The sequence below is a fragment of the Corythoichthys intestinalis genome, chromosome 4, assembly GCF_030265065.1.
Source record: "Corythoichthys intestinalis isolate RoL2023-P3 chromosome 4, ASM3026506v1, whole genome shotgun sequence".
Lineage (NCBI taxonomy): Eukaryota > Metazoa > Chordata > Actinopteri > Syngnathiformes > Syngnathidae > Corythoichthys > Corythoichthys intestinalis.
This window is the reverse complement of record NC_080398.1, coordinates 21,984,862-22,003,671: the sequence shown is the minus strand read 5'-3', so window position 1 is coordinate 22,003,671 and position 18,810 is coordinate 21,984,862. Positions and strand designations below refer to the sequence as shown.

Below are 18,810 nucleotides of genomic sequence, written 5' to 3'. Positions count from 1 at the left end.
AAGTGATCCATGGATAGAAAGACTTGAAGTTCTTAAAAGAAAAATGTTAGTACAATTTATAGAAATTTTATATTAAAACCCCTCTTAATGTTTTCGTTTGAATGAAATTTGTAAAATTTTCAATCAAAAAATAAACTAGTAGCCCGCCATTGTTGATGTCAATAATTACTTACACAATGCTCATGGGTACTGAAAACCTATAAAATCAGTCGCACCCAAGCGCCAGCAGAGGGCGGCAAAACTCCATAAAACAAAATTAACAAGTGAGCGTTTCACTGTACCCTCATTTAAATCTGTCTGAGCGGGGCATCTGCGTTAATTGCGTCAAATATTTTAATGTGATTAATTAAAAAAACTAATTAACGTCAGTTAACGCGATAATTTTGACAGCCCTAGTAAAATGATGATTTAATTTTTTTTTTCTTTCTTTTTTGTGTTTTTTCATTGCAAGCAAAATAAATGAAGATATTACTACCGAAGCATTTGTAATTGCAATCATTTTCTGGAAAAAATAGAGCATTATCTTACAGAATTGCAGTGCTGCCAATATTTTTGGCCAGCAGTGTACTTACAGAGCTCGGCATATTAGATTATGTCTACACGAGGATGGATAAGATTAAAGAGGGTATTTAGCACCTAACATAGTTTTTAAAATTAGGTGACTCATCTGTTTAGAATATCCAGAGAAACAAATCTTAAATGACTTATAATTATAGTGTTTAAATGCTTATTCATCTTAGTGTGGTCATAGTCTAGCCACCTGGATATAAAATGTCACACATGATAGTTTGGCATCCGAGCCAGAGACTCAGGTGTTTGTTTACAAGAGTTCAAAAAGTCAATTTTCCATTTTCCCCTTTTAAACGAGTTGAATACTGCAGAAAAAGAGGGGGATATATGTCAAGGGCTTTGCAAAAAATATCATTAAGCGCGTAGCTCACATTGATGATCGCCGCCGAACCTTGAAATTGGGTAGAGTGATGCTTTTATATAAAAAACAGTGAGTGCACCAGGCCATAGCAGGAAAACTATTGAGCAGTCTGAAAGTATCTGATCTGAATCTGAATTTCTCTTTCACTAGAAATGTATTAAACAATATACCCAAAAGTCTATGTAACTCTTTATACTGTGAAACAAACGACCAACTCTTTCTGCAGTTGACACTTACCTGCACTCTTTTGTCTTGTCTTTTTTCTGTTTGAACATTTGTTTCACTTATTTTTTTCCATGACGCTGAAGGTAAATTAATCGTCCAAAATTTACCAACACAAGGAGGACGTCAGATAACCCCATATTGTAAATGAGTACAATATACCGTATATGCTTTTTCTTTTTATTTGGCTTTCAATACAATTATAGTAACAGCAGGTGGAGAGTTGAAAATCATAAAGGAAAAAAAAAATTAAAACATGAAATGTGAAACACAAATGCTCAGAATTGTAAGCCTCTGGATATTTCTTTTTATATATTAATTGTTTATAAGAAGTGCAAAATTATACTACTCAATTATAAGCATTATTAATGTTTTTTCACATTTTTAGACAGTCATAGGGTCTATATAGTTTAAATGTTATACATGTCCTGGATACTAATAACTGTTTAGAACTTTTACTTGGATTATTTAATATTATTATTTAATTTAGCAACACAATTCCTGAACTGTTCAGTTTACATATATTTTTAAAAATTGTCATCTCTCCGAAATATGTCATTTATTTACACCAGTCTTTATGCTTTGAGTTTTTGGTTATCGTTTTTTTTTTTTTTTTTATGTTATGTTATTTTATGATTTTTTTTCACCAAATATGAAGCTATTAACAAAAATACATTTTGTCATCGTTTTGTATGGTTTCATTTTTGTTTATTATATCGTAAGGCGAATATGGAATCATAATAATGGCTGTATGATACAATTATATCTAACACATTCAATAAATGCATACGGCCGAAAACACAGACAAGGCTTCTTGCACCCCTCTTTAAAATAAACTGCTGTATTTTAAGCCAAAAGAACTGTTGCGTTTGATAGAACAATATGTCTATATGGTGCCCTAGCAGTTTCATGGCGCATTAAGCCCCCAAACTATTTTTAATTGATCTGTTTTACCCTGAAGACCTCCGTTTACAGACGTCGCGCAACCGCTTCTTGTTTCAACACAGCCATGAAAAGAAAGTAAGTAATTATATTTATTATTCGAAATGGCTGTCATTTTTAGCTTGGAATTATTTATTTTTGTCTAATATTTAGTTTAAAAAAAAAACAACAACAAAAAAAACTACTTTATAAAATTATTCACTCGCATATCTTAAACTTTTAAATAAATTGCGTCCCGATGAAAAAAAAAGTGTCTTTGAATAGGTCACGGATATTTACGTCATACCTATGGCTTAATTGTAATTTTTTTGTTACTGTCGCATTTTCCCCGATACATTAGATGATAAGTAATCGAGTCAAACAAAGAGAAATTAAAAAAAATAAAAATAAAAAAAACATTTAAAAGGGTAAATATTTGAAAAAGAAAATCCTGATCACTCGATTGCGACCTGCGATTTCTGCATTGCAACCCTCGTTATATTACCATGTTTCACCCATAAAATCCCCAGAAAGTCCGGCTACGTCTTGATACTCGGTGACTCATGCTACACAGAGTTTTTGGATCGAAACAAGGTAAGTTAGCGATAATACCTCGTTAAAATCATGGTGTCTTTAATTATGCTCTCTCATGCTCTCTCCTTGAGTTAGGGTTAGGGGTTTAAAAAAAAAAAATTTTTTAATTGCCGTCCAGTTCAAAATTTTTCTTCCACCAAAAAATTGAGATTTTAAGCTTTCCAATAATGTATCACACATGCATATAGGACAGTTTTGAAATTTGGCCAAATTGGGGGTCTCAGAGCGTGTGTTTTCTGCGATGTATCTACATTTTCACAGTACATATTTATAGTTACGTTATACACTCAGAAAAAAAAACTTTAAATGATCTATTTCTTATATTATTTCTATAAAATACTGTATATACTCTTGATGTCTTCTGGTCTTCTGGACATGAGAATCATCTTCACATTGCTTTTCATACATATGAATTAAACAATATGATCTATAAATAATCATAAAATTTGCTTTTTTTTTTTGTGCATTTTATGAAGCCACCAAATGATCTGTTGAGGTGTTGATGAGAAAACGGTGGGCTTATCCATGCTCACCCGCTTCCCTTTTATGTTTTGCTGCAGGACTCAGCTCTCTGGAGCCTGATGAACACAAATCACAGGATGTAGTCAAGTTTTTTGAGCCACGAAAAAGTGCTTCAGTTTAACAGACATTCAGCAAAAACAGACATGCCCCTCCATTTTAGTCTGTTAAATTGAGGTTGAACAGTACTTACAAATGTACATGTCCATTTCAATAAAGAAAATAAGCACATGCCTTCTTCCTCAGAGCAGCCATTTGCTTTACCACCAGCTCGATATCCTCGTGATCATCTTCGTCACCCTCTTCCTCGTGTTCTGGCTGGCAGACCTCGATGTGGACGGGTTCCGTGCCTTCGATGTCACATCGGCAATATGGACAGGTGTGGTCCGCCAATTTCTGATGGATGTTCAGAGAATGTCACATACTATTGACCAGAGGTGGGTAGTAACGCATTATATTTACTCCGTTACATTTACTTGAGTAACTTTTTGAGAAAAATGTACTTCTTAGGGTAGCTTTATCACACTATACTTTTTACTTGAGTAGATTTGTGATGAAGAAACACTACTCTTACTCCGCTACTTTGGGCTACACTAGAGTTGTTACATTTTCCTTCTTTATTCTACATATTGGCTTTATTTCTGATGCCAACAGTGGCTGTCTCATTTTCACCAACTCATTATACCAATCGTAGATAACAATGTTTTTCTCCACTAGAGGACGCTCATGCTCTTTTGACAGGTGATGTTTCAAGTGTTGTTCTGGTCTGAATTCGATGATTTTATTGTGTAATCTTTTTGGCCTCATATGGTCATATCATACAGTACTTATAGTACAGTATAATAATAACAGTTCATATACACTGCTGGCCAAAAGTATTGACACCCCTGCAATTCTGTCAGATAATGCTCAATTTCTACCAGAAAATGATTGCAATTACAAATGCTTTGGTAGTAATACCTTCACTGATTGTGCTTGCAATGAAAAAACACAAAAGAGAATGGGGAAAAAATTAAATCATGATCATTTTACACAAAACTCCAAAAATTGGCCGTACACAAGAATTGGCACCATTTGAAAAATCATGTGATGTTTCTCTAATTTATGTAATTAACAGCATCTGTTACTTACCTGTGGCACATAACAGGTGGTGGCAATAACTAAATCACAATTGCAGCCAGTTAAAATGGATTAAAGTTGAACCAACCTCTGTCCTGTGTCCTTGTGTGTACCACACTGAGCATGGAGAAAAGAAAGAAGACCAAAGAACTGTCTGAGGACTTGAGAAGCAAAATTGTGAGGAAGCATGGGCAATCTTAAGGCTACAAGTCCATCTCCAAAGACCTGAATGTGTCTACCGTGCGTTAAGTGTAAAGCCCATGGCACTGTGGCTAACCTCCCTAGATTGAATAGAAAAATTGATGAGAGATTTCAACAAAAGATTGTGCAGATGGTGGATAAAGAACCTTGACTAACATCCAAACAAGTTCAAGGTGTCCTGCAATCCGAGGGTACAACAGTGTCAACTCGTACTATCCGTCGGCGTCTGAATGAAAAGGGACTCTATGGTAGGATACCTAAGAAAACCCCACCTCTGACCCAGAGACATAAAAAAGCCAGGCTGGAGTTTGCCAAAACTCACCTGAGAAAGCCAAAAACGTTTTGGAAGAATGTTCTCTGGTCAGACAAAAGAAAAGCTTTTTGGGAAAGAGCTTCAACATAGAGTTTACTGGGGGGAAAAAACGAGGCCTTCAAAGAAAAGAACACTGTCCCCACAGTCAAACATGGCGGAGGTTCCCTGATGTTTTGAGGTTGCTTTGCTGCCTCTGGCACTGGACTGCTTGACCGGGTGCATGGCATTATGAAGTCTGAAGACTACCAACAAATTTTGCAGCATAATGTAGGGCTCAATGTGCGAAAGCTGGGTCTCCCTCAGACGTCATTAGACTTCCAGCAGGTCAATGACCCAAAACACACTTCAAAAAGCACTTGAAGTACTTGAATACTTGTGGAGAGATTTGAAAATGGCAGTTTGGAGAAGGAACCCTTCAAATCTCAGAGACCTGGAGCATTTGGCCAAAGAAGAATGGTCTAAAATTCCAGCAGAGCATTGTAAAAAAAACTCACTGATGGATACCAGAAGTGGTTGCTCAAAATTATTTTGTCTAAAGGTTGTCCTACCAAGTATTAGGCTGAGGGTTTGGAGTTTTGTGTAAAATCATAATGATTTAATTTTTTTTCATTCAATTTTGTGTTTTTTTTTTTTTTTTCATTGCAAGCAAAATTAATGATATTACTACCAAAGCATTTGTAAACGCAATCATTTTCTGGGAGAAATTGAGCATTATCTGACAGAATTACAGGGTCGCCAATAATTTTTGGCATGCAGTGTAGATGAAGTTGTGTTTGAGGAAAGAAAAAAAAAAACATTATTAAAAAAAATAATAATAATAATTTTTAAAAATCTGACATTATAAGAATCTACTCACAATGTTACTCATTAGTTGAGTATTCTTTTCAACAAATACGTTTTACTTGTACTTGAGTAAAATTTTGGATGACTACCTTTACTTTAGTAGTATTTTTTTAGAAGCAATGCTGCTGTTACGTGAGTAAAATTTGGGGCTAATCTACCCACCTCTGCTATTGACTCACTGACTGCAATTGCCACCATTGTTCAAATGGTTTGGACATGTATCGCTGTCAGTGGCACTGAAACATGATTTTTCACTCGCCTTTCGAATGGATTATGTATTGTGTTGTCGTACCAGCCAGCTGTTGAGGCAACGTCGACATACAAGGTGTCCACATGGCTCAATGCGAGTGTCCTTGTCCTTGGCTGTGCATATCTTACACATCTGGAAGGAGGTGCCCGCAACACGATAAAGCTCGTTTTCCTCCTGTTCAGCACCGTCAATAAAAGACAAGAAGGAAGGATAGAAGGTCAGTCACATGCACGGGATCGCCAGCATCAATCAATATTGAGTCGGAGGGGATATTGTTATTTTTTTCCCACGCTGAGTTTTACAATTTGTACACTTAAAAAAAGAAATGATGTGTCTTGAATTTTTATGGTGGTTAATAAATTGATTCCTGGGCGTCAGCCAGTTGGAAAAACAGACCGAATCTGGCTGCATTGTAAATCAAGCACTTACTGTATTGCACACAACTTTTCTGTTCTGTGTGTGTGTGTTTTTCAGACATTCTTGGCTGCTATCCCGTACATTACTAAAAATCAATAGCTATACAGTACAACTATACATGATATTTATGCCAAACTAAGCTTTTACATTATCAAGAGTTAAATATAGTAGTTAATTCAATTTGAACTCCTAAATTTGGTTGATTCAACTCAGTGTTTTGTTTGTTATACCTGGAAAGTACAACAATTTCATGTTAAATTTATTACAATCATGAACCTTTAATTTTCTCACAAGTTTTACCTATATTGAAGTCATACATACATAATTGATTTTACAGTTGGCTGACAGGGTACAGGGACAGGGCAGTAAACAACACACAGTATAAATTACATTTGCCTGAAAAATGGTTGCACAACACATTTACCGGAAGTATGCAAATCGAGCATTTGTTGAGACGTGATAATGGAGAAAATAATGTTAAACACAAAAAAATGACACTGCTTACAAGCGCAGCCATTGTGTGTCGGTCACACCACAAGGGTAAAACTTGTAAACGAAACAGGTAAAAAGTGGCTCATGTAAAAGGCACACACACTTTACAGTTACTGTACCTGTTAAATTTGTCACTGTCTTTCTCCTTTCTCCATCTCATGCTCACACAAAGTACGCTTCACTTCCTGTTTCCATTAAAGCTGGGTCAGCTAATGCGTGACGGGAAAGGTGGAACAATCTGAGGTACTCACATTTGATTGGTTAAAATTGTACTGATACTGTATTTAAAAATATCTGACAACAACTTTGCCAATGTCCGGTAATTTTTTTTTTTTTTTTTATTAACACTTATCTTTAGTATTACATTATATATGGCGGAAAACACAGACAAGGCTGAAAAAGCAGTTTTTGCTCTTGCGCTCCTCTTTAAAATAAACTGCTGTATTTTAAGTCAAAAGAACTGTTGTGTTTGATAGAACAAAATGTCGATATGCTGCCATAGCAGATTCATGGCGCATTAATCCCCTAAACTATTTTTAATTTGTCCGTTTTTACCCTGGAAACCCCCGTTTACAGACACCGCCCAACCACTTTTGTTTCAACCAAGCCATAAAAAGAAAGTAAGTAATTATATTCATTCATTCATTCTGTTATTTTTTCTGTTATTCTGTCATTTTTAGCTTACAATCATTAATTGATGTCTAATATTTAGTTTAAAAATAAAAAATAAAAACACTTAAAAAATTATTCACTCATATATTTTAAAACTTTTCAACAAATTACGTCACAATGAAAGAAATAGTGCATGTAAATAAGTCACGGATATCTACCTCATAACTATCGCTTAACTGTGTGGGTTTTTTTTGGTTTTTTGTTTTTGTTACTGTTGCATTTTCCCCGTTATTTGAGATGATTAATAATCGATCCAAACAGAGAAAATAAAATAAAAATGTTTTTAAAAGGGTAAATATATGAAAAAGAAAATCTCGACCACTCTTTGATTTCTGCGATTTCTGCATCATGACCCTTGATATATTACCGTGTTTCACCAATAAAACCCCCCCAAAAATCCAGCTGTAACCATTCACAGCTGTGTGTGTTGACACTCCGTGATACATGCTACATGGAGTTTTTGGATCGAAAAGAGGTGAGTACGCCTTAATATCTCGTTTAAATCATGGCGTCTTTAATTATGCTCTCTCATGCTCTCCCCTCCAGTTAGGGTTTTGCTATTTATTTATTTATTTATTTTTATTTTTATTTTTTAAATGCCCTCCAGTTCATAATTTTTCTTCCCCCAGAAAATTGAGATTCTGAGCTTTCCAATGATGTATCACACATGCATAACGGACAATTTTGAAATTTGGCCAAATTGGGGGTCTCAAAGCGGAACTTCAAGTCCACCTGAGTGTTTCCCGCCATATATTTTGAGTTTCATTAATCAAACATGATCCGTGTGGAGCTAAATGTGGAGATGAACCCATCACGTTTGGTTAAATTTTGTGCTTTTTCATGTGAAAAATGTCTGCGTTCGAGTCTAAAATGATTGAAATACACAGTTGGGGTGTGTGTGGATTTTTAACCTCACCTATGATAACTTAATGTATAACTTTTGGCATGCCATCAATGATGAATGCTGTTTCACACAACTCTGGTGCTCTGGCTCCCTTTTTTAAGACACATGTTATAAAAATCTTGAACTAATATTTGATAACAGGCTCAACTTTGCAAATGAGATTAGTTCTGTTGTAAGAGCAAGTTTTTTCCAGCTCGGCCTCTTGGCCAAAGTGAAGCCTTTTCTTCGCCGCCATGATCTTGAAAAAGTACGTAATTAATGCCTTCATTAGTCCCACGCTGGATTTACTGCAATGTACTGGATGTTGGTCTTTCCAAGTCCCCTATTTTGTGTCTGCAACTTGTTCAGAATGCTGCTCCTCAATTTTTAACCGGTACATCCAGACGTGAACATTTTACCCCGAGCTATCGCGACTCCACTGGCTTCCAGTTCATTTTAGAATTGATTTTAAACTTTTAATGTTTGTTTTTAATTCTATTACTGGCCGGGCTCCCTCCCACTCTTTTGAGATTTTAACCTTCCGTAACCCTCGTAAGGCTCTTAGTTCTTCCTGCTAGCTTCTTTTGCAAGTTTGTTGCCCCCAGGTTGTAGAATAGTCTATGACACCTGCACCATCATTGATCTAGGCCTTTTCATATCTAGGTTAAAGACCCAGAGTAGACTAGAGTAGCCTGGTTTCTAGGGTTTTAATGCTGTTGTTTTTTTTTTGTTATTGTAATGACGCTTAGTGTGAGGCATTGTTTATTTATTCCCTCTATTATAATGTACAGTGGTGTGAAAATTTTGAATTTTTCACATTTTTGCATAAAATCACCATCAAATGTGCTCTGATCTTTGTCAAAATCACACAGATGAAAAACTATCTGCTTTAACTAAAACCACCCAAACATTTATTGGTTTTCATATTTTAATGAGGATAGCATGCAAAAAATGTCAGAAGGGGAAAAATGTACCCTCTGCCTAAGGAGACTTGAAGAGCAATTGAAACCAATTTCTACCCAACAATTTAAGTCAGGTGTGTTCCCAATCAGTGATGAGTGGTTTAAAGCTGCCCTGCCCACTATAAAACACACACCTGGTGAGAATTGTCTTGATGAGAAGAATTGTCTGATGGGCATGATGTGCTCGGCCAAAAGAGCTGTCTGAAGACCTGCGATAAAGGATTGCTGATTTGTATAATGCTAGGAAAGGATTGAAAACCATCTTTATAAGTCTTAATGTTCATCAATCGACAGTCAGAGAAGTTGTCTACAAACGGAGAGACTTTGGCACTGTTGCTTCTTTCCCAAAGAGTAGCCGTCCGCCAAAGATGACACCAATAGTTCAGCACAGAATACTCAGAGAGGTAAAAAAAGAACTCTAGCGTGTCTGCTGAAGACTTACAGAAATCACTGGCACAATCCAATGTATATGTGCACACATCAACTATATGTAAAACTATGGCCAAGAATGGGGTTCATGGGAGGACACCACAGAGGAAGCCACTGCTGTCTAAAAAAACATTGTTGCTCCTTTAATGTTGGCAAAAAGGCACTTGGTCACGCCACAGAAGTTTTGGCAAAATATTTTGTGGACTGATGAAACCAAAGTTGAATTGTTTGGGTGTAACACACAACGTCATGTGTGGAGGAAAAATGGAACAGCTCACCAACTTCAACACCTCATGAAGTATGGTTGAGGGAGCATCATGATTTGGGGCTGTTTTCCTGCCTCAGGTCCTGGACAACTTCCAATCATTAATGGAAGAATGAATTCAAAAGTTTTGCCGGAAAACCTGAGGTTGTCTATCAGACAGTTGAAACTAAAAAGAGCTGCAACAAGACAATGACAATTAAATCAACTTCATAATGGTTTCATAAGAACAAAATACAAGTTCTGGAGTGACCAAGTCAACGTCCAGACTTGAACCCCACTGAGATGCTTTGGCATGACCTAAAGACAGCGATTCATGCCAGGCATCCCAGGAATCTGACTGAACTACAGCAGTCTTGTGGTGAAGAATGGGCCAAGAAAAGTCCTGATCGATGTGCCAGACTTATCTGCAGCTACAGGAAGCGTTTGCTTGAATTTATATTGCTGCCAAAGGAGGGGGGGCATAAAATATCAAATGTGATAGTTCACTTAATTATTTTGCCCCTTCTGTCATTGTTTGCATACTATCCTCATTAAAATATGAAAAACTATAAATGTTTGGGTGGTTTTAGTTAAAGCGGACACTGTTTTTTCATCTGTGTGATTTTGACAAAGATCAGATCACATTTCATGGTGGTTTTATGCAGAAATGTGAGAAATTCCAAAAGGTTCAGATACTTTTCCATACCACTGTATAGTACCTCCCTGCCTCTTATTTATTATGTACTATATTTAGCTTTTTTGCAAAGCACTTTGAGGACCTCTCAGGTTTTTGTGAAGGGCTATTTAGATATATCTGAATTTGAATATGAATGACCTGGCAGATCTGACACAAACATTTGTCAATCACAAATTCTGCAAATGACTAATTCCCCCAGTATATTCTATCGATAATCTCTCTATGAAATATGTACCTACTTGTGTAACCTTGACTTTTGCCTTGTGTTCCGGTTTGTGCAGGGCATTGAGGTCTGGGTTCACATCTCGGCCGTCTGGGTGCAAGTAGCTGCCAAACATCAAACGACATCATGACATTGCAATATAAGTGCATGGCAAGAAAACTATGTGTGCTAACCATCCCTGGTTATGGCCCCTGAGGAGTGCCAGATAGAGTGGCGTATTCTCAGGGATGGTCTGAACGATGGTTCCCTCGCCTGTCACGTGACCAATGGCCCACTGGCCCATCCTGGTGCAGCTCAGGCGAAAAATGTAGCTAAAAAGCGATATCCAATTAAGAAGCAATATCAATCTATAACTATGCTTATGAGTCCATGGCCGACCACCTTCCAGGCTTGTGGCGGTAACGTTCCAGTCGTGACACAGCCTGGTCATACGTGATGAACGCCATGTAGCCCGGATGCGTCACGGCAAGCTGGTTCCAGTTTCTCAGGAGGGACCCCCAAGGCTAAAGTAAGAAGATGGAGATGACAGAATGCATACCAGTGTTACGGTTCAATTTGGTCACAGTTTCCACCTGGAAAAGTCGGGTGAAGATGTCAAATTCAAAGATGGAGACATAGTCGTTGCAAGTGAGATCGATGGTGAACTTGAGGAACACGGACTCCATCCCCTCCTCAAACGGGTGCACGAGGCGCAGCTTCTCGGCAAAGTTGCTCCAACTCACGATACATCTGTGCAGCATGGCAGAACTGTGGAAGCCTGGAAGGTAATCTTTACTATCTTTATTTTTTAATCAAACCATCAACTCTATTCAAGTTTGTTTAGTGGCAGATGAATGGATGTAGTAGAAATTGAACACAATCTGTTCCGTGACGCTCGTTTACTTCTAAAATGTTTTCATTTTAATACTAGTTTTCCCTACTGGAAATTATACCAAGTAGAAATATACTGTAAATTTTTACTATACATGGCTTTGGCCTGAACAGAAAAACAGCGTATAGGTGGGATTTTCATCCTGAAAATCTGCGACGAAGGAGATCTGTGAATTCTAACACGCAAAATAATCAATCCAAGGCAAATCCATGCCAAGGACAAACCCCAAACTCTCACTTATTGCCAAAAGAAAGCTTCCAAAATTCTCGCGCTTCTGCCTTGGTCAGCTTGTAGGTGTCGCCGTGGTAACGGTCCCCTGGAAACACAGCCTTGAGCTCCCACAACATGTGACTGAAGAGCAGGGACATCTTGGTCAGGTTCCTCCTGACATGGAAATAGAACACAGTGACAAGATGATTTAATATTGCTCGCAGCGTTAGCTGCCTGTAACGAGGTCAGTTTACGTAAAACGGCAGACTAAGAGTGTATATATATGTCACATTACACCAGGGGTTCCCAACCTATTCCACTAAGGCACACTGTGGGTGCAGGATTTCATTCTTACCAAACAAGATGACAACACTTTTTCCCCAATCTGGTGTTTTACAAGTGCAATCAGTTGATTGCAGTCAGGTGTGGCTTGTTTTAGCAGAAGCCTCATTGGTTCAACTGTCTCTGCTGGATCGGCTGGAACAAAAACCAGGACCCACAGTGTGCCTTGAGGACTGGGTTGAAAACCCCTGCATTACACAATGTCACAAACAGGATGCTTGTGCTGCTCTTTTGTTTCTGTCAAAACCACAAAATGTTCCGTAGACAAGGTTGATGTGGTGGACATTTGGCCTTTTTTCCCCCCTTCATTTGGCCCCAAAAAGTTTTCAAAGAATCTTACAAAACTTAAGTTTTAGAATGTATTAAATATGAATCAATGTTCAAAAATTTTACTCTGTATATTTGTACAATGGTACATTTTTTGACTTTCAACCAAATTTGAACTATTTATCTAAAACTGTTCAAATTAAGAATTTTTATGTGTTTAAATACTCGTGATTAAGAAAGAACGTTTGGAATACACTGTATGTAGGATATGTTTATTACCAATTTATTTACCGTACTTTTCGGACTATATGCCGCTATTTTTTTCCTTCATTTTGAATCCTGCGGCTTATTTGTTGACTTATTTAGATGGATAGTCAGAATTTTTTTTCTTCTCCTGAAAGTGTCATGAGATAATTATGATTGTCTAAGATCTAGTCTTATGGTGCCACTGTCAAATAAAGTGTTACTAAATACCATAACTGGCAATTAATGAAACAACTGGAACAGTAACTGAAGTAATAATTAGCACAGTACATGAATTCTGATTGTTATTTACATTTGTAGCACTGCAATGCATGCTTGGAGGCATGTTGGACAACAACAGTGTTGACAGCAGGTGGCAGCAGATGTTCACTGTCTCCCCCTAGGGAGCAGTGGTAGCCAAATGAAGCTTCTTGGAGCAATGAAGCCTTGCAGCCAATCAGTTCAAAGTTTCATGGTGGTTCATTTGGTCGTATGTCAGTCGTATGATGCCGCTGTCAAATAAAGTGTTACCAGTTAATATCTTTTGGTGTAAATGTCTCATAATACAGTGAGAACAGCTACGGCTTAAAGTCCAGTGCGACTATCTACAGTCCTTGACAAAAGTCTTGTAGCTTATCCATTTTGTAGAACCAATTGCTAATAACCTGATTTTTCATTATTCAATTGGTTTCAGAAATGGCTCAGATGAAAGCTAAGACCCTCCCAAATGATGTTGAATGAAAAAAAAATATTTGTTTCATTGAAAAAAAGATTTATCATTTAATGAAGACATAAAGGTCAAATTTTGGCAAGACAAAAGTTTTGTCGCCTACAGAAAGTACTTCAAATAGAAAAATATGTTACATAACATAAGCGAATTAAGTAGTGGTGCTGTGAGATCCAAATTTAATATTTAGTATGACTTCCATGGGCTTCGGCAAGGATTCATACAATTTATTGATGAAGTCATCAGGAACATCAAAGAAAGCAGTCTGTCATGCCTCCCAGAGTTCATCAACATTCTTGGGTTTCGTTTTCCATGCTTCCTCTTTCATCCTACCCCAGACATGCGTAATGATGTTTATGTCTGGTGACTGGGCTGGCCAATCCTGGAGGATCGTGATCTTCTTTGGCTTGAGGAACTTTGAGGTAAAGATTGAAGTATGCGATGGAGCAGAATTTGTCCCTTTCCATGGTTAGGAATGTAAAAGGCAGCTAAGATTTGTTGATATTTCAGACTATTTATGTTGCCTTCCACCCTGGAGATCTCTCGCACACCCCCATACTGGATGTAACCCCAGACCATGATTTTGCCACCACCAAACTTCACTGTTTTCTGAGTGAATCTCGGATCCACGCGGGCTCCAGTCGGTCTCCTGCAATATTTGCGGCGACTGTGGTGTAATTCAATGGAAGATTCATCTGAAAAATCCACCTTTTTCCACTTTTCCAGCGTCCATCCTTTTGACAGGCTGTGTGCCTTGGCAAATGCCACATGTTTTTTTAATTGTCTGCACCCTGAAAGATCTATTACATTCCTTACCATAAAAAGGGACAAATTCTGCAGCAGGATAGTGCTCCATCGCATACTTCAATCTCTACCTCAAAGTTCCTCAAGGCAAAGAAGATCAAGATCCTCCAGGACTGGCCAGCCCATTCACCAGACATGAACATCATTGAGCATTTCTGGGGTAGGATGAGAGAGGAAGCATGGAAGACGAAACCCAAGAATGTTGATGAACTCTGGGAGGCATGCAAGACTGCTTTCTTTGATGTTCCTGATGACTTCATCAATACATTGTATGAATCCTTGCCGAAGCGTATGGATGCAGTCCTTCAAGCCCATGAAAGTTATACAAAATATTAAAATATGGATTTCACAGCACCATTACTTAATTCGCTTATGTTATGTAACATATTTTTGTATTTGAAGTACATTTTTTGTTCAATTTTCACACTACTTTCTGTAGGCGACAAAACTTTTGTCTTGCCAAAATTTGATCTTTATGTCTTTTTTCAGCGAAACAAATATATTTTTGTACATTCAACATCATTTGGGAGGGTCTTAGCTTTCATACGAGCCATTTCTGAAACCAATTGAATAATTAAAAGTCAGGTTATTAGCAATTGTTTCTACAAAATGGATAAGCGACAAGACTTTTGTCAGGGACTGTATGAACAAATGTCGTTTTCGTGTCAAATTTGTCTGTTGGCGCCTTATAGTGGGAAAATTACAGTACATATTTTTAGTGTTTTTAGTTCTAGTTTTTAGTTGTTGTTTGTAGTTCTATTAAAACTTTTTTTTTTAAATGTGTTTGTGTTGCTGTATGCTGTATTTCTCAAAATGCAAAGGAATTTTAAAGACGTATTTGACGGTGATTTGATTGCTGCGATTTGGAATTTGATGGTGGATTAGTTTGTTATTTCTACATTTGTGATGTGTACCAAATATCGTGTCCAGTGAGTGTTTCATTTATCAAAATGGATCAACACTGTAAGAAAACCAGGTAATTTGCTTATGTGTATTAGCAAAAATAAAAAATACCTGTAGCCGGATGTCTCTTCAAACATGTTCTCCTTGCCATCTTTAAAAAGAAGCAAGGCTCTATTGGTCTTATCGAGCAGATTCCTGGCATGGACCCTGAGGAACATCGCCTCGTCAGCAGCGGGGGCCCGGCCCGTCAGCACCCCGAGACCCCGGTAGGGCTCCCAAACTCGTCGGAGCACAGATGCGGTATCAGGCAGCAGTTCTGGGAGGTACGGCGGGCTGCTTCTTAGGCCCAGCCGTGGGTCGGCACACGACTCATAGAGCTTTTCTAGCCTCCTGAGAGTCTTGTTGACAAGCTTGTGATCTCCATTGGTGGGACGCTGACACACGTTATCCTCTGAGATGGACGTGGCCATTGTGAGTCTTAACTCTTTTTTTGTTTTTAAATGTGCCTATTTGAAGTGCGCCTTGTGCTCTGGTTTTTGCGGAATTAATCATGTAATGGGCAAAAATTGGTTAAAAAAAACCTCAAAGATGGAGCTTATATTGTTTCTATTTTCTATGGCAAGCAGTTAGTAACACCTTTAAGACGGACAAAACAAAGTTTAATTTAAATTGTGAAAATTTAGATTGAACATTTTCTAAATGATATGATCATAATGAATTTAAAAAAAACATTTTCACTTCTAAAATGTTGTATTGAACGTCGCATACTTGTGAATTCCCTACAAAAAAAGCTCCATTTAAAGTTTAATTTCCAAAAATTATGTAAACTATTTTCAAAATATAAAATGCTGAAATGATTGAAAATAAAATAACAAATTAACTTTTTTAAAAAAAATCAAGGCATTTTAGCCCCTATAAATAAAAACGTTAAGTGTATGACTAAAAAATTATTTTTTTAACCCTTTAGAAAATTAGTGTTGCTTTAACATTATATTAACATTATATTTAAAAAAAAAAATGCCATAAAGCCACAAACATTTAACTATCGAAAATTTCAAAATTAATAGAAAAATTGCTAGGATATTGTTCAATATCTGATATTCTTGCAGCCCATGCAAAACTAGTTTTGCATAAAATTAGTATGAATACACGATATTGTTGAAGTTTCTGAATTTACATTAAATCAAATATTGTAATGTCTAAAATATTTTGCATCACCATTCGCGGATCCCTGATTTAGAATGTCATTTAAAGATTGCTTTAAAAAAAAAAAGAAATACTCAAAGACGTGATCTTGAGATGCTCCGTCAGAAAACAAATTCAAGTTTCTGTCCAAGCTCTGGAGTCCATAATGTAGGCCTACTCACAAAAACAGACCTCTGCTGTCCATTTAGTAGTTTCTTACTGCCTTGTGTCAGTGCAGGTCAAGATGGGCTCATCGTCTTAATCTCATCACGCCGGAAAGGTACACCATTTGTCCAAATACAGCCACTGCTTTTCTTTCTTATTGCCTCCTTTTTGTGTGCTGCAGCTGCTCACTTCCTGTACGAAGGTGGACTAACTGGTTTACTTTCTTTTGCAGCAGTAGCTGCGACAAAAAGGCCTGCAAGCTTAGAGAGAAAACAAAGCCTAGAAAGCGGGGGCTGGCCTTCAAATAAAAGGCCATTTAAAAAATGAAAGCAGTGACTATAGTAGGAGTATGATTACAATATGTAAGTATAAGAATAGTATGATTACAGAGGTATGTACTAACTAGCAGACTGGAGTTCCAAGACTACGAACAGTTTGTTCTTCTGTTAGGTTGTGAATTTGTCCTTATTCTCAAAATAAAGAAAAAACAAAAAACACTTGACCCTCGAGGCACACACGCCTTTGAGAAATTAGGAAGCAAATCTACATTAAAGTTAGCTGAACTGGACACAGTAAAAGTGTTCATAATCTAACAATACACATACACTTCACAATATATTGACATGACACGGGGTGCAGGGCCGATCCGTAGGGGGCCTATTTTCAAAAATGTCAAATTCAAATATTTTAAAAACCAAAGCTGCTACCGATCTAAAACCAAAACAGGCACCTACCTTAGGCATATACAGTATGAGTCTCCATGAGCAGCAGCATAAAAAAAATTCAAAGTCATTCCCTTATAAACTTATAAGTATAACAAAACTTAAAATGGCTATACAATTCTCAGATTTTACACTAGATGCACAAAAATCAACAAATGCAGAGATAATCACCTATAATTTCAGGATCAACAGCAATATTTAACATATCATATACGTTTTTGCCCAAAATACCAACTTCATTTAAAAAAAAAGTTTTTTTATTTATTTACTGCAAGTTTTCAACAGCTCACTCAATTTTCACATCAGAAACTTAATACTTGAGGAAAACATGCAGAATCAATTTAAATAATATATAAATAGATTATTAATAAGGCTGTCAAAATTATTGCGTTAACGCGCGGTAATTAATTTTTAAAAATTAATCACGTTAAAATATTTGACGCAATTAATGCACATGTCCCGCTCAGACAGTATTCTGCCTTTTGGTAAGTCTTACAGGAAGGTTTTTTGTGCTGTCCAACAGTGAACTGTTGTGGTCGCTTTGCGACATGGTTTATTGCTTTCTTGCCAGTTCAATATGGCTGCACGACGTCTCGGGCTGACGCCTACGTTGTAATGTTGTGCTTATATGATCCTTGGACAAGATTTGTCCGTAAGTATGGTTGTTGTAAAGAATGTACATATTATGTTAGTAAGCGAAATGTTCTATTTTTTGTATGAGACGCTTTTTGTTTATGTTTAGTGAACCTGTATAGCGTGCTAAGCTAACGTTGTTGCTAATGCAATGCTTGTGTACTTTTTTTTTTGTAGTTTCACTACGGTCTAAAGAGGACAGTGGTTTGAGGCCATTTTATTAATAAATCAGATGAAAAAGGAAGAAGTCTGATTGTTAAGGCGTTGTTCACTAGCTGTCTAGCTTTGGAAAAAGTAGACGCTTCGGAGTGAGGACAGCATAGACAGATTTAAATGACAGTAGAGTGAAATGCCCACTACAGTCCTTATGTACCGTATGTTGAATGTATATATCCATCTTGTGTCTTATCTTTCCATTCCAACAAATTATTTTACAGAATATATATATATAATTTACAGAAAAAGATGGCATATTTTATAGATGGTTTGAATTGCGATTAATTGCAATTAGTTACGATTAATTTTTAAGCTGTAATTAACTCAATTAAAAATTTTAATCGTTTGACAGCCCTAATTATTAATAAATTTTATATACAATCACAACTTAATATAGAATAGAATAGAATAGAATAGAATAGAATAGAATAGAATAGAATAGCCATTTATTGTCATTATACAGTTGTACAATGATATTGTGGCGCATCTCCCCTTACAGTGCAGGATATGTTAAAATCTCAAAAGTGACTTGCAAGTATAAAGTATGAAATCGAAATAAACTAGGGCTGTCAAACGATTAAAATTTTTAA

At 36.8% G+C, this 18,810-nt stretch overlaps 1 protein-coding gene across 1 annotated transcript; it reads right to left on the bottom strand.

The window, feature by feature from the left end:
• Positions 1-1,331: 1,331 nt before the first annotated feature.
• cblc (Cbl proto-oncogene C, E3 ubiquitin protein ligase) lies at positions 1,332-16,866 on the bottom strand. The gene is made up of 9 exons (XM_057833234.1): positions 15,411-16,866; positions 12,041-12,187; positions 11,505-11,661; positions 11,314-11,435; positions 11,106-11,243; positions 10,949-11,036; positions 5,956-6,087; positions 3,422-3,583; positions 1,332-3,246 (listed from the first exon to the last, which is right to left on the bottom strand). The coding sequence occupies exons 1-9, from the start codon at positions 15,767-15,769 to the stop codon at positions 3,232-3,234; spliced, it is 1,320 nt and encodes a 439-aa protein (XP_057689217.1). The 5' UTR covers positions 15,770-16,866; the 3' UTR covers positions 1,332-3,231.
• Positions 16,867-18,810: the final 1,944 nt, after the last annotated feature.